Here is a 14,137-nt window from a genome sequence, read left to right as displayed (position 1 = left end):
GCGACGGGCCCCGCGTGTCCTCTGGGCCCGCAGAATGGGTTTACACCTTTTTCGCCGGCGCGCGTCAGTGTACGAGTATGTGCCTTTCCCGTGCCGGCGAAAACGTCTTGTTTCCCCGTATCTTCCGCCGCCTGGGCCCGATATGGTTCGCAACCTTTATGGGCCTTACCTCAGGCCTGGACCCGAGGTCCCAAGCGGGTTTAATGAGCGTCTAACCCTCGCGAGGTGATAAGGCCCCGCGCGCGCCCTATCTCGCCATCGTCCCGACCGGAATTTATGCCAATCGTTTCAGATAACGCGCCCAGCCATATCGGGCCCCGCGATTATTAAGGCCCCATTAGGCGTGGAAAAGGAAAACAATGATGCGCACCGCTCGAAAGGAGGGACGCGCCTTTAAGAACCTGCAGCCCGAGAAAAACGAGCGACCTGATCGATGCTGTTATTAGGGGATAATTATTACGTGCCCCGGCGTAAGGCCCAGTTTCGGGGCCTTGACTTTCGGACGCCGTTGTTACGTGTTTGACATGCAGATTCGTGATCTGACGGTCCCTGCACTTGGTGCAGCTGCGAGGGAAATTCAACGAGCACCTTCTCTTAGGTGGGTCTAAAAAGATTGCATAGGGCCCAACGGAGGACAAGCAGATGCGACGCTCGGGCCCCGATATTTGCGTGACGGCCCACAATGGCGCCCCCACGACGAGTCGAGGGAAAGGCGTGCCCTGCGATGCGACGACTGCCCCCTTAGAGCCTATCAAGGGCCCATTAAGGCCCAATTTTCGATCCCTGATTCCGTTGACGAGAAATCACCAAAATTTAAATCTAAACCCTCGATATTTCCACCTATGGAAAATAACTTTCCATTAATACTAAATTTCCATTTAATGCCACGATTCGAGGGTAGAGGTTAAGCGCCAAGTCCAAGCATCCTCGGGGCACTGAACGCGGATTCGTCCGTTTGTAAAATAAATGAAAAATATGCAACCACCTCGGTTAATAATCCCCGCCGATGCCGATCAGGTCGGTATCGATCACGATCGATACGGCGCCAGCAGGAATGAAAACGTAAGAAGCACGAGCGCGCTCGTCCGCGATCGCAATCAACCAGGGAAGTCTCGTTGCACCCTGTCATCGCGTACAAATGTACTTGGCGTGCGCCCGCGCGTTATTACGGTGCACATGCATATGCATAAATTGCGCTCATTGCATTATTCATAGCTCGATAGAGGCGTTTCGGCGAGATCGTCTCCGATACCGCCGATAGACGTGGGAACGTCGGGCCTAATCGCACCGCAACTCCCGGTCTCTCTTGGTCACTTTTCATGAGAAATAGTAAACCGGCTGGCAATTACTAATTAGTCGGGGGTACATACATTCGCGGGTGCGTATCGAGGACCGATAAGCTGGCGCCACCGACGGCCGCCGCGGGAACGTCCGCCGCCATTGCTCGGCCGGGTTTTCCGGTTATTTCGAACGACTCGTACCGATTTACGAGTAGTGCCTTGGCACAGGGACTCTTGCCACTCCGTACTTCGACGTTAAGGTGGAACGGTGCTTTATTAATGCGCCGTTAAGGTACGGGAGAGAATCGAAGTCGGCAGGTGCAGCGCCGTCCGAGGTTCGAGTTAACGCCGCGCATCCGGTAGCCGGCAGCACTCGTAATTCATCCCGGCGTCCTGCGATGCGCCGCGAATCGATCTCTCTCCCTCGCCCTCTCCTCGACGACTTTCCTCCCTTTTTTCCTCCTCCTCTTATTCCTCGCGCCCAGTAAATCAATAATAATCGTTCGGGCGGAACTACCCGGCGACCATGTAGCGATATCGAGAAAACATTGAGTCGTTCGGACCCGCAGCTGCAAATCGTTCCGGATAGGAACCGCGGGCGTTCTCGGAAGATTAACATCCCTTCGATATCGCCTTAAGTCTGCCTTAATTTAATAATATTCCTGGGGACCGAAGGCGCCAAAACGGCGCACGTAAACAGCCCCGATAGAGGGACCCCTGCCGATGGTCACCATCTAGGTACAGGTTTTTCGGCTCCAGTAGGCTTGTTATCAATAATTATGGGGTTGTTATCGACTCTCTAGGTGGGGAAATGTGTTATCCGGACGTCCGTTGCGACGGGACTTTGCAGAGCCATGGGGAGCTTCGGAAATATCCGATTGATGGGGTTGCGACAAGACGCTGCTGATGGTCACCAACTAGGTACAGGTTTTTCGGCTTCAGGAGGTTGGTTATTAATAATTATGGGGCGAATATCGAATCTTTAGGTGGGGAAATGTGTTATCCGGACGTCCGTTGCGACGGGACTTTGCAGAACCATGGGAAGCTTCGGAAATATGCGATTCGTGTGGTTGCGATAAGACGCTGCTGATGGGACTCGGTCGACTTCGTTGGTTTTCCGCGTAGGAGGAACGACGTACGGGGTACGTCTGGTGGTCTCGTGGTCTCGTAAATAAGTGGGCCCTGATTGGCCGGTGGTACGTGGGCGGTGTCGCGGTGATTGGCGCACGACGAGGAGTTAGTTCGAGTACCTAACCGGTGCTGTTAAGCGGACTCGAGTCGAGTCCACGGGAGCGGAACACGGCTCGCTTCCTGCAACGCTTCAGCGACGACGGCTACGGGCGTTCCGTTCCCACGGGGAGACCCGAAACCATTTACCCGGACCTCGTGCCAATGGGTGACGCCGGGGCCCCATAGACCAGGGCGATGAGCCGGATCCATCCCCTAGGAGTCATGGGATCAACTGGGTCAACTGATGTTGGGCCACATTTTGGATGCTTCGACCTGGGACGTAATAATTAACCGTGAGGTTTATCACAGGGTCGACCTGGGAGGACAGCCTCCCAGGTGGAGGTGTCCCGATCGCCTCCTGATAACGAACTAGGACCCGGGTACTCGATGTCTTTGGCTTGCCAGAAGAGTTCGACATGGGCAGATTTAATGGACTAGCCGATAGGACGGTTTAGACGCCAAGACGTCGCGGCGGCGTCCGATTAAACGGAGTTACCGGTCGTCGTCTTGGCGGCCTACTCGTTCTGGTCTTGCCATTAGACCGCTCCCTTGCGTGTTATCAGGTGCACTCATATGTATTTACATACCCGGCTGCGGGAAGTACTGTCGGCTGGGTATCGAACACGCACGATTCCGCGTGGCTGCGGCCCAAATGTACCAGAATGTCCAGTGGTTTGCAAAGTGACGTCAGAGGTGCCACCGACGAGATGGAAATTGATGGTACCACTCGGATGGGACTCCTTTTTCGAGGGGTCGCCGTCGAGACGGAAGCCAATGGGAGCCAAACTCCGGTTTCTGATCAGGTGGCCTCGCTTCTGCAAGAATTTCTCGTGAGCTCGATATTCAAATGAGACAATAGCCCAAGAGTGGACCCAACCATGAGACGGATCTCCCCCATCAGGACCCATTCGGATGGGAAAATTCTGGGACACGGAGCTGGGGGAAAAGGCGGGAGTTGGGCCAAGCGTGGCAGGCACGTGATCAGGTATCCGGAGAATAAAAAGCTGGACCCGGAGGCTGAACGCCAGGATCCAGGAGGCCCAGGATATTCCCACGGTCCCGAAGGAACGGCTCGGGCAAAGAACGTGGCCGTCGCGTGGCGCCAGGTGGTGCCGCTCCTTGGGGATCCGCTAGTCCCGAGCGGATTCCCAGGATCGCGGGCCCGATGTCGCCTAGAAAAAAAGTCCACCGGCACGTAAACGACGCGTGCAGGGGCCCCGGGAAGATGGCCGCGCCTATTATCGCGCCGGACAAATCGCTCTCGGCGTTTCTTATTCCGGAGAGGAGCGCTCGATAAGTCGTTATCTGCGGAGCTTCCGGTCTCCTCGGGGCTGGGTATCGGGACCGGATCGGGCCCTAGGGAACGCTCGAAAAACGGTCGAATCTGGCCGTTAACCGTCGAGGGAGGAGCGTGGGAAGAAGGCCCCGGGCCTAAGTCGCGAATCCTTCCAAGGATCCGCTCCGACTTCCTCAAGGAGCTCCTCCACCTGACGGGCCGGAACGCACCGTGAGAAAGTTGGGCCCCGTCGACGACACACAGTCCTCGGGTTACCGACGCACGCCGCAAAACCGACAACACGCGAGCCGCACGCTCCTGGTCGGGGTAGAGGTGTGTGCGAGCACCCCGTGAGTACACCCTTAGTATACACCTGTGTCTCGAAAACGATGTCCACGTCATGGATCGACACTCCGGGAGGCTGGACAGAAAGGGAACTTCCTTTTCTCTTCGGTTCAACCTCTGAAACTGGGATCGAAAAGTCCCACGATTCCAGCTCACCTATCCTCGCTACCGAGGCATACTCGGCTGAGGTTCGCGCCAAGTTGATTATTCGGGATCCGAGTTTCTGTTAATGAATTTCCTCGATTTTAAAAATCACCTGTTGGTCTCGCCAAACGATACTCGGATCTTTTTCCAGGTCTAGACATTTCGGCAGACGCGTTTTTGCCGACCTCGCAGAAAGCGTGCGCCCACGTCGTGGGAGAGCATTCCCACGAGGGTGGAGGGTACGAGAGCGTCCCCGGAGAAAAGGAGAACTCTTTTGCATCCGCGCGGCGTGGCCTTTGGCGACCTTCTCCGAAGGTCGGGAGGATTTAAACGACTCGTTAAAGTCCAAGGGAAAGAACTCGGCTTCTCGTCTTTCCCTTTTTTGCCGGGCGACGCGGGGTGTTCCGTAAATAACCCGTGAACAGGGAGAGTGGAGGGGAAATGGCGCGGCACGCATTCGACGTCGCGTCGAGAAGCGTCCAGTCGGACAGGTTCCCGACGGAGACGGAAACGCGAAAGGGAGGAATCTTTTCGGAACTGTGTCACGGGAGGTCGAGGGTGGCCAAAGAGGGGGATTACATCTATTTCGAGGGGCCTAGGAAGCGAGGGGAGAGCGGCTCACCCCGCACGCTAACCACCTGACGCACCCTGCGCGTGAGAACCGAAAATACGGAGGAATCCTAACCTCTTATGAGCAGTCCACACACGTGCTCCGCGCATGCCCACGCTCTCACACGTGGCCAGCACGCCGTTTCGAAAACCTGGGGGATGCCGTCCGGAATTTACCAGTTTTTTTTCTTTTTTTTTTCTTCCCCCCAGGTCTCTTTCTCGCCTCCTTCGCTGACACGAGAAATTAATTTCCCCATCTCCGGACAAGGTCGGATTAATTAAAGGGAGGCGAAATCTAACCTGCACCTGTCCCGGACCGAACCCCCTTAAGGTGATGCACTCGCACTCTACAATGTGGAGGCTGTAAGGAAAGTCTTGAAACTCACGAGATTTCAATTTTTTTTAACATTTGTATATAGGTATGTTAAGAAATTTGTGATAAAAAAATAAAATTTCGTGAGAGTCAGGACCTTCCTTATAGCCTTCGCATTCGCGTTGCAAGATTTGATACGATTCGGCACGCCCAGTTTGGGGAAAAGTTGCATGAACTCTTTGACGCCACTTTCACATCCCCTTAAGTCACTCTGGAGATTTGCAGGAATCTGCATACCGGCCCAAGGTCGCCGAATCCGGACTCTGTCGTCAGGTGCGGGATTCTCGACGGGGTCTCTCGTCGAGCCTACGCATGGGAAAGCGGTGCGTGACGATATTCGTCATCGAGGCGGGGGATAGGTTAGGATTCAAGCCGGCGGGCCGACAGGTGTCGCTCGTGAAAGTATGCGGCAAAAGTCGGCGGCGATGCCCGGCGTGGCACCTCGCCGAGCCCGTGAGAGGCCCTAGGCGCGTCGGAAATAACCTAAGAGTTATTACGGTGCAGAAACAATGGGCCACTCAGTATATGAGTGTGCGAGGGCCGGCAGAGCGTGCCGCCGCGCACGAGCGCCGCGTGTGTCCCGCGCGAGTTACGCGCGGGACCGGCCGCGGTACAGTCCGAGCCAACACGGCCCCCTCCACCTCGCGATTTTGCGGACCCCTCAACAGCGGTAAAATGGTCCGATCGAGATGAAACTTGGCACGCGTGTTACCGACGCGTGAACGATTCTTCATGCCGAGCCCCGGACCTGCAGGTCAAAGAACAAGCGACTCGGAAAAGAAAAAAGCCCCAACTTGGCGCTGCTCGGAGGGAGTGTCCGGGCCCTGCGGAAGCGTGGGAACCCACGGGCCCGGGCCTTCCCAAAACAAAACACGATTTGAGAAGACCAACCAGCAGCGAGCCACGCGACGCACCTGACCGCCCTGGCCCGGTTTATTAAGTCGTTACCCTGGCGCCCCCGCACCGATGCATGCCCGCCGCAGCGAGAGAGGTTATGTTGCCCCACGCCCCGGCGTCGCCTTGAAATTCATCGATCGACCTTCGCCAACAATCCTGCAGATCGATTTATCTCGAGGAAAATCCTATCTGCCCTCTCAGATCTCCCCAAAATCCCATGTAATCACACGGTTAATGCTCAAAACTGCATATCAAACTCCAGAGATGGAATTTGTTTAACTAAGTATAATTAATAAAGCTCGGTGAAGTAAATGCTTGTTTTTATGCGTCTCGGTGTACGGTCGGACAAAGGGATCACGTGGTACCGGGGACCAAGCCGCCATCTTGGAACTCCATTTAGCGTCCCCCTGCAAAGTCTCGCGAAATCCGCGTAGAATAACGGATTAAGAGCGGAAAAAATGCGCGTTAATCGCGTAAAATCAGGGGAAAGAAAGTGAAAGTAAGCCGCGGAAAAGTCGGGTAACCTTTTGGAAAGTATCCTCGGCGACGGAAACGAGCGGCGTCGGGCCGGCGTCGTAAAGTGCCCGCAGGGTGGATACGAGCGGCTCGTTTTAACGAGCCTGGCTGTAATTCCCTTGCAGCGGGCGGTAAAGTCGCCGAGGTTCATTGAGTGTTCAGGGGGCCGTTCGGGCTGAACCGGTAGCTCGGGGGGGAAAAAGAAAAAAGAAGGGAAACATAACACTTCACCACGCGCGCGAACGTACGGAGAGCGATCGCGCGCGGAACGCGTGCGGCTCGGAGGCGGGATGGGAAAAAGGATAAGAAAAGAGATCCAAAGTGACGAAATCGATTCGGTTTCGAGATGGCGTATAAGGGAGCCTTTGAAGTCGCGTTATTACGGGAACCAAGATGGCGGCGGTTCTTCTCGTCTCCCCGGTAGCGATATCGATGCGGTCGTTTCCCCGGCGATCGCGAAATCCCACTCGGGGCGTCCAAGATTAATATCCTTGATACGATCGCCTTTGCAAAGCGATCAGCATCGACATCTTGCTGCATCTTGGTGCATCTTGCTGCACCTTGCAGCATCCGCGTCGTTGGTCCTTGTCAGCTGCTCCACCTGGGGAGCGGAAATCGGAAATATTTCCCCGCTCTTCTCGGTTTCTTCGACCAAAGGGGCAAAAGGAACGTTGGGGACGACTTCACGTGACGTCTCTCAAGTTCATCCGACGCATGTCGGGGTCCTTAGCCCGAGATATGTGCGTGTTGGTTGCGCAACACACTTCGCGGCTCGGTCCCATGAATGGACGCGAGCGTTACGTGCATCCACGTCGTGGCTGCAATCTCAATAAGAAAATATGTCCATTATGTAGTTACAATAACGATATCAATTCATTGGCCGCCGTGGCTCTGTGTGAGCCCATTGTCTTCAAACGGCCAGTTAGGCGTCTGTATCTTCGGGCCGACTTAAGCCGCCATTGACACGAGAGGCGTCTCATAAAACACCGACGTCTATGGATGTCCAACTGATGCGTTTCATAAAACGCGTGACACCGGTAGATGTCTAACAGAACGCATCGCTTTCATGGGTTTCATATAACGCGCGACGCCGGTTGATGTCTAACAGAACGCATCGCTTCCATGGTTTCATAAAACGCATCGCTCCCATGGGTTTCACAAAACGCATCGCTTCCATGGGTTTCATAAAACGCGCGACGCCGGTAGATGTCCAACAGCACGCATCGCTTCCAGCGCGGCGTCGAGCCTGGAATGGCTGAAATTAATCCACGTTGAATGTCGGAGATCGAAATTGTCGATCCATTGCAGGCCGAGTTTCGCCAGAAGTGACGTTAAAAATCGAGAACTGGTGTCATGGCGTCTCTTTCGGCGTCGCCCAACCGCGAGTGTAGGCCGCGTCGAGTCTCGCGTCACTCGAGCGGGTAATTGAATTTGAGGAGCGGAAGCGAAGAAATCCGGGCCCCTTCGTATTAACCTAACCTAATCGAGTTCGGGAGGGTCGCGCGGCGATGACAATAGAGACATTAAATTGTCAGTACGGATTTATTAAAGGCCGGAGATGCTGGCCGAGGGCGCCGCGCGACGTCCTCCGGTCTTCTTCTTCGGCGCGGCGGCCATCTTGAAAAGAACGTCGCGCCGAAAGGAACTCCGACTGGGCCGTTTCTTTTTGGAAATAGAGGTTGAAATCGTCACCCGGAATGCCCTCCAGGTTGGACGAGACCTTACAGGGGCATCAGGGTCCTCGAGATTCGCCGAATAACCAGTTGGTGGCGATTGGATTAACATAAACGTTCCGGGAAAGCGATTCCGAGCGATCGCCCCGAGGCGTCGCACCGTATCGAATTCTTCGGCCTCGAGTAATTCGGGTAATTAACGCGCCGTTTAAGGCGTCGATCGGTATCCCAGGCCGAGTTAACTTGAATTAACTTGAGTGAGACGTTTGAGGGAAACTGACCTCCTCCAATATGGCCGCCGTTCGCGTCCAGAAAGTGACACTCGCGTCCGGAGATCCAGGGCGTTCCCACCTTTCTGCGTTTCCTTTTAACGGACGGGTTAACGAATGCGCGGCTCCCTAGCCGAGATAAAGGATCGCTGATAAAGTGTCGAGCAGGATGAGGGAAGCGTCCTGGCCGATAAAGTCGGATGGCTTGTCAATCTTCCTGTTTGACGAGATGATACTTCCTGCTGGCAGGATTCAACCGGCTGTCAATTTCTCGATGGCTCGCCTCGCCATTGCTGATTTCCCACGCGTAGAGCGCGAGATCTGAGTAGGGCACCGATATGAAAAACTTGAAATACCGGTGCGTGCGATCGGCAGACAAGATCTAGAAGTCGGGTCCATTTCGCTCGTTGCTTGGATGATGGCAGATGTCGTCTGCAATTAGATCCTGGAGATCGGGCGGCAGATACCAGGGATGATTCCCTTGCTAAAAGGATCTTTCGGATATCCAAAATTCCCCTAATAAGCCGACTCATAGACTCCCAACTGATATGGTTCGATATCAGTGGTCTTTCCTTAATCAATTGTCGTTTCCAGTCCTTGCGATCGGGTCCCCTCGTTGCTTCGGTTTATTTACTGATCCTCCCAGATGGAATTTTTTCTCGCAGAGTAGTTGCAGTCTCTCAATCCCCTTCCCTCTCTGAGCACCGTAGGATTGCTCCCAAGCATCCAGCAACAGGTTGTAGTACCTGGGCACCTCGAAGTACCTCAGGTAGGGGGAAGTCTCCGAAGTCGGGAAGATCCTCTCGAACCTCCCAGCGCGCCTAATTTCGTCTTCGTAACGGATTAGAACCCTGACATCATCTGGCGTAAGATCTTCGAGAATCCTCCCGAGATAATCCTCTCTAGTGCTGGTCGTAAACCTCTTCTGTTTCTCCATCTCGGCCCTAGACAAATCGGCGTCGTAGAGTCTCTGGTCATGACAAATGGGGCCGTGTCCAAGGTGCTTAACGACGACGCCATCGTCCGAGATTTTTGGGAGGTGGAACCCGACCAGGTTCAGGAAGTCCTTGGCCAGTTGGCCCTTGACCAAGGAGCACAGAGGAGTGTCCGGGTCCATGGATGGGTAGTTGTTCACCTCCAGAAGCCAAGGCTTGAATTCCTGATTCAGGATAACGTCGAACCCGAACAGCTGATAAGAGTTAAATGCCGATGGCAAGGTGCTCCTTGCTGCGCGGACCATGGGATCTTCGGCAGCGATGACGGTCTTGATCGCGATGTCCTTTATCTTCTCCCATATCTTGGAGACGTCGACTTGCTCCCTGATCCCCAGGTACCACCACAAGCCTTCCAAGGACCACATGCTCCCTCTGCAAGGATCTCCATTGTTGCTCCTGAATCTAGGACTAGTCTTGTTCACGCTGGTGTTCGTCAGGTGCATGTAGCGGTCGAACAAGAAACTGGCGTCGTCCACGTACTTGGAGGTGGCGAATCTCACCAGACCCTCCGGGTACAGATACAGCTGGAGAGGATCCAGGGTCGTCATCAGGACGTAGAGTCTGAGGTCGAACTTTAACCCGTTGATCAGCCTCGGCTTGGTAAGATATTCCTGGGCAACCAAGGAACGGTTCTTCGGAACTTCGTTCCAGCGAGTCACCACATTGATCCCCTGACCAGCGCAGGATGCCGGGGGCTTTGTTATCCACGCTCCTCCATATTTCTGCAGGACTCTTCTAAACCTGACCTCCTCATACGGGAGGACGAAGGTCAACGGAACGAAGTCGAACCTCCTCCTGCCGAATTTGACCATCATTTTGTGGTAGTTCTGCCAGAGCTGCGCTTTGTTCCCGAGGTGGCTCGCTCCTGGGAAGTGGTTCGTCCTCTGGAACGGCTTCAGCTCCTTCATCTGTCGAGCTGGCAAAGTGGCTCCCCATCTTCCGCTCCAGTTATCCGTGGCCTTCCTCGTCATCGTGTAGCCTGTCTTCAGGATGGTCTTCTTGATCATCTGGGCCGAGGTCCTCCCACTGGTCCACCAGATCAGGTGTCTTCTGATCGCCTCTGGAAGCCTCGTGCTCTCGTCGTCGTGGTCCTGGAAAATTATGCATGGAGGGACGTGGGGGAAGAGACTCCTCTTCATCGAAAGTTTCCGGATCTCGTCGCCTCCTGCGTTTGACTCTATTTCATGTCCCTGACATATCAGCAATCTTTCCGTGCACTGGATGTATCGGTACATCTCGTCATCTGCTGGACCCATTGTGGTTAGCAGACCTCCACTGGTATCGGTGGAGGCTTCCTTGGTTTTTTCGTGGACTCGCATGATTGTCATGGATTGTTGCCGAGGTGGCACTTGTTCCGAGATATTTACAGGGAATTTTGGATGGAATTAGTCACCGAGAAGGAGGAAGTGTCCATGTCGGACATGGTGACATGGACTCTGTGAAGTTGGTCGCAGGAAAGCCTAGTTGGGATTGCAGAGCCGAAACTTGACCTCGAATGTTCCTACCCTGGAATGAAAATTCATCTACGGGTATCGGGGTTCAAAGATACCCGGTGTTCATGAAAAATTACTTTATTAAACCCGGGAAGTATCGGTGCGATAAGATCCGTTCGATCGAACTGTTAAAAGGCACAGAGCGAGGACCGACCTTCCCTCTAAACATGGCGCGATACACATTCGCAAGTCGCGTTTCAAGTTGTATTTTAGGCTTAAAGACCTGCTTATTAAAAGTACCTAACACATACACTAGGGCCGACCCTCCTTTACAGAATGCCGAGGAAGGTGTCGGCCCTTTGAGACACTTTTGGACTTAAATTTCATATAAAATACGCCGACTATAAACGGACGCGGTCCACTTCCGGAGAACCGCATCCCTCGAGGGCGGCTAAAAAACCTCGAAATATTTATCCTACTTATTTCGGACGAACACAAAGGACGATAATAAGCTCCCGAATGAGCTGACGAGGTCCCAGGCGCAATCGCGTATACCGCCGTGGGATTTGTACAAGTACTCGTAAATTCGACTAGGCTCCGATATCTAAAATTCTCGACAGCCTGAAGATGCCCCCCGTTGCGGCAAATATCAAGACGAGTGCTTAAAAGAGAAAATCCTTACGTAGAAAAAAGAAAAATCCTGCCCGTCGAAAGCCGACCATGAGATCCAAAACACGGGACCAGTTCGCAAAAGCAGGTCGCGACGCCGGAATGAAAATAGAAACTAAGCGTCGAATTGTATTTTTTATAAAAAAAGGAAATGGCCCAGCAAAGATGGCAGGCCAGTTCCTGACGAAGTTGCTCCAGGTCCCGCGTCTATCACACGGCAGATTTGTACATGTCTTTTTTAAATCGAGTATCAGAGGCCTTCTGGCAGTCCCCCGAAGAGGGTTCCCGAAGGAGACTTCAATAAACCACCTGCTGCTCCAAGTGGTACTTCATTTTGCAGAGCTGCCGAAGACGAGCGATTCCTTCGACCCTGTCAGGGGCATACTTCTCCTCCCAGGCGTCGAACAGCATGTTGTAGTACCTAGGAGCCTCGAAGAACTGAAAGTACCTATGACTGGAGCAAGTAGGGAAGATCCTCTCGAACCTGTCCAGCTGGGTGAGCTCGTCTTCATAGACGACAAGATGACGAACGTCGTCAGGGGTGAGGTCCTCGATGATGTCGTCCAAGTAATCGCTCCGGCACTTGGCGTTGGCATAAAGAGACTGTTTGTGTTTCTCCTGGTAACTAAGAGAAGTCCTGTAAAGTCTGACGTCGTGGCAGACAGGGTCGACCTGGTACCGCTTGCCGATTTTCGCGGCTTCCGAGGAGCTGACGTTGGGAGGGATCTGGTAGCCGACCATGTTGAAGACGTTCCTGATGAGCGGTCCCTTGACTGCCTCGTCCAGGGGCGAGGAAGACTGCAAGGATGGGGATATGTTGACCTCCAGGAGCCAGGGCTTCAGGTTCTCGTCCAGCAGGATGTCCACCCCGAAGAGCTCGAAGCAGCTGTACCTGGTCGTGGTGTTGGCCCTGGTCAGGGCGTTGATGGACGACTCTCCTGCTATCATGGTCTTCACCACGATATCCTTCATGGATGCCCAGAGCTTCGACACGTTGACGTGCTCCTTCTCTAGGTACGACCAGAGGGTCTTGATGGTCCATTTGTGGCCTCTACAAGAATCCGCGCAGTCGTTGCTCGTGTAGCTCGCGCTGGTCTTGTTCACGCTGTAGTTGGTCAGGTGCATGAATCTGTCGTTGAGGTAATTGATATCGTCGACGTACTTTACGGAGGCGAACCTGACCAGGCCATCCGGATAGAGGTAGATCCTCAGAGGATTGAAGCTCGTCACCAGGACGTACAGTCTCAGGTCGAATTTGGCGCCTCCTATCAGTCTCGGCCTGAAAAGACGTATAAAAAGCATATCTAGAGCTACCCAAGAAGAAGTGAAACCCTCAAATTTGGTCGAGCAAAGGTACGAACCTAGATAGATATTGCTGGACGATTAGAGGTCTCTTCTTTGGTATCTGGGACCACCTGTGGACCACTCTGATACCGGTGCCTCTTGCGGATGCTGGAGGCTTGATGATCCACTTTTCCTTGCCTGCGCATTTCTCCCACACCTGGCGGAAGAATTTCATATCCTGGGGGAGAATGTACGTCCTGGGGATAAAGCCGAACTCCTTCTTCCCGTATCTCGCCATCATGCGACTCAGGTTCCTCCACAGTCTGTCCTTCCTGCCGATCTGGAAGCTGCCTGGGAAGTGGTTGATCTTCTGGGACTCTTTCAGAGTCTTGAAGCAAATGGACTTCATGTGCTTCCCCCAGATCCCAGTCCACTCCGGGGACTTCTTCATCAGGCGGAATCCGGAATTAACCAGGGTTTTCCTCACCAGCAAAGGGGTGATGGTGCTCAGGCGCCATTTCAGATGTTTAGCTACATCGTGAGGTACGACCAAAGGTTTCCCGTCGAATAGCTGAAACGCCACGTAGGGGGGCACGTTTTCGAACAGGCTTTTGCGCAGAGGGAACTTGATCTTTTTTTCCTGGATCAGGATCTCGCGATCGAGCTTCGATCTCGGTTCCTCGATGTAGGGCTCGATCTCTTCTCGCTCCTCGTCGTATTGCGAATCGAGGTCGGTCTCATCGAGACTTCCCGAGATCCGAACCATCTCGTGGTGGCTGTAGGCGATGACATCCATCTTGGACCTCCTGGAACCATGGATCGAGTTTTCGAAAGACCCGGGCCAGCCCTTCGGGAAGCTGGAATCACGCATGATCGAAGAACGATCTTCTCGCTCCTGAATCTCCTCGACTCGGACCATGATCAGATCTCGAGGTTGGATTAGAAACGTCAAAGTATGACTAAAAAAATCTCCTTCACGACGAGGTTCAGAGCGATCGTCGTTCGATCCTACGTAATCATCAGTGATCGTATAAAGCATGTCCGTGAAAATTGGGAATATCCATGCAAGTGATCGAACGATCTTCTATCTACCTATCACTATGCCCGACAGCGACTCAGCATCCTCCCAGAGGCTCGCAGATAA

The 14,137-nt window shown here is 53.8% G+C and overlaps 1 protein-coding gene and 1 pseudogene across 1 annotated transcript; both read right to left on the bottom strand.

Moving 5' to 3' along the window:
• Positions 1 to 9,189: 9,189 nt before the first annotated feature.
• Positions 9,190 to 10,926, bottom strand: LOC105700772 (annotated as a pseudogene).
• Positions 10,927 to 11,160: 234 nt separating this feature from the next.
• On the bottom strand, positions 11,161 to 14,137 carry LOC105700983 (tubulin polyglutamylase TTLL4). The gene is made up of 3 exons (XM_023434748.1): positions 14,086 to 14,137; positions 13,071 to 13,799; positions 11,161 to 12,988 (listed from the first exon to the last, which is right to left on the bottom strand). Exons 2-3 carry the CDS (start codon positions 13,787 to 13,789, stop codon positions 12,007 to 12,009), a joined length of 1,701 nt encoding a protein of 566 aa, XP_023290516.1. The 5' UTR covers positions 13,790 to 13,799; positions 14,086 to 14,137; the 3' UTR covers positions 11,161 to 12,006.

Source organism: Orussus abietinus, unplaced genomic scaffold, assembly GCF_000612105.2.
Source record: "Orussus abietinus isolate OABI.00-Male unplaced genomic scaffold, Oabi_2.0 scaffold54, whole genome shotgun sequence".
NCBI classification, from domain to species: Eukaryota; Metazoa; Arthropoda; class Insecta; order Hymenoptera; family Orussidae; genus Orussus; species Orussus abietinus.
Note: the sequence above shows the minus strand (reverse complement) of the source record. Positions and strands in the feature narration are given on the sequence as shown.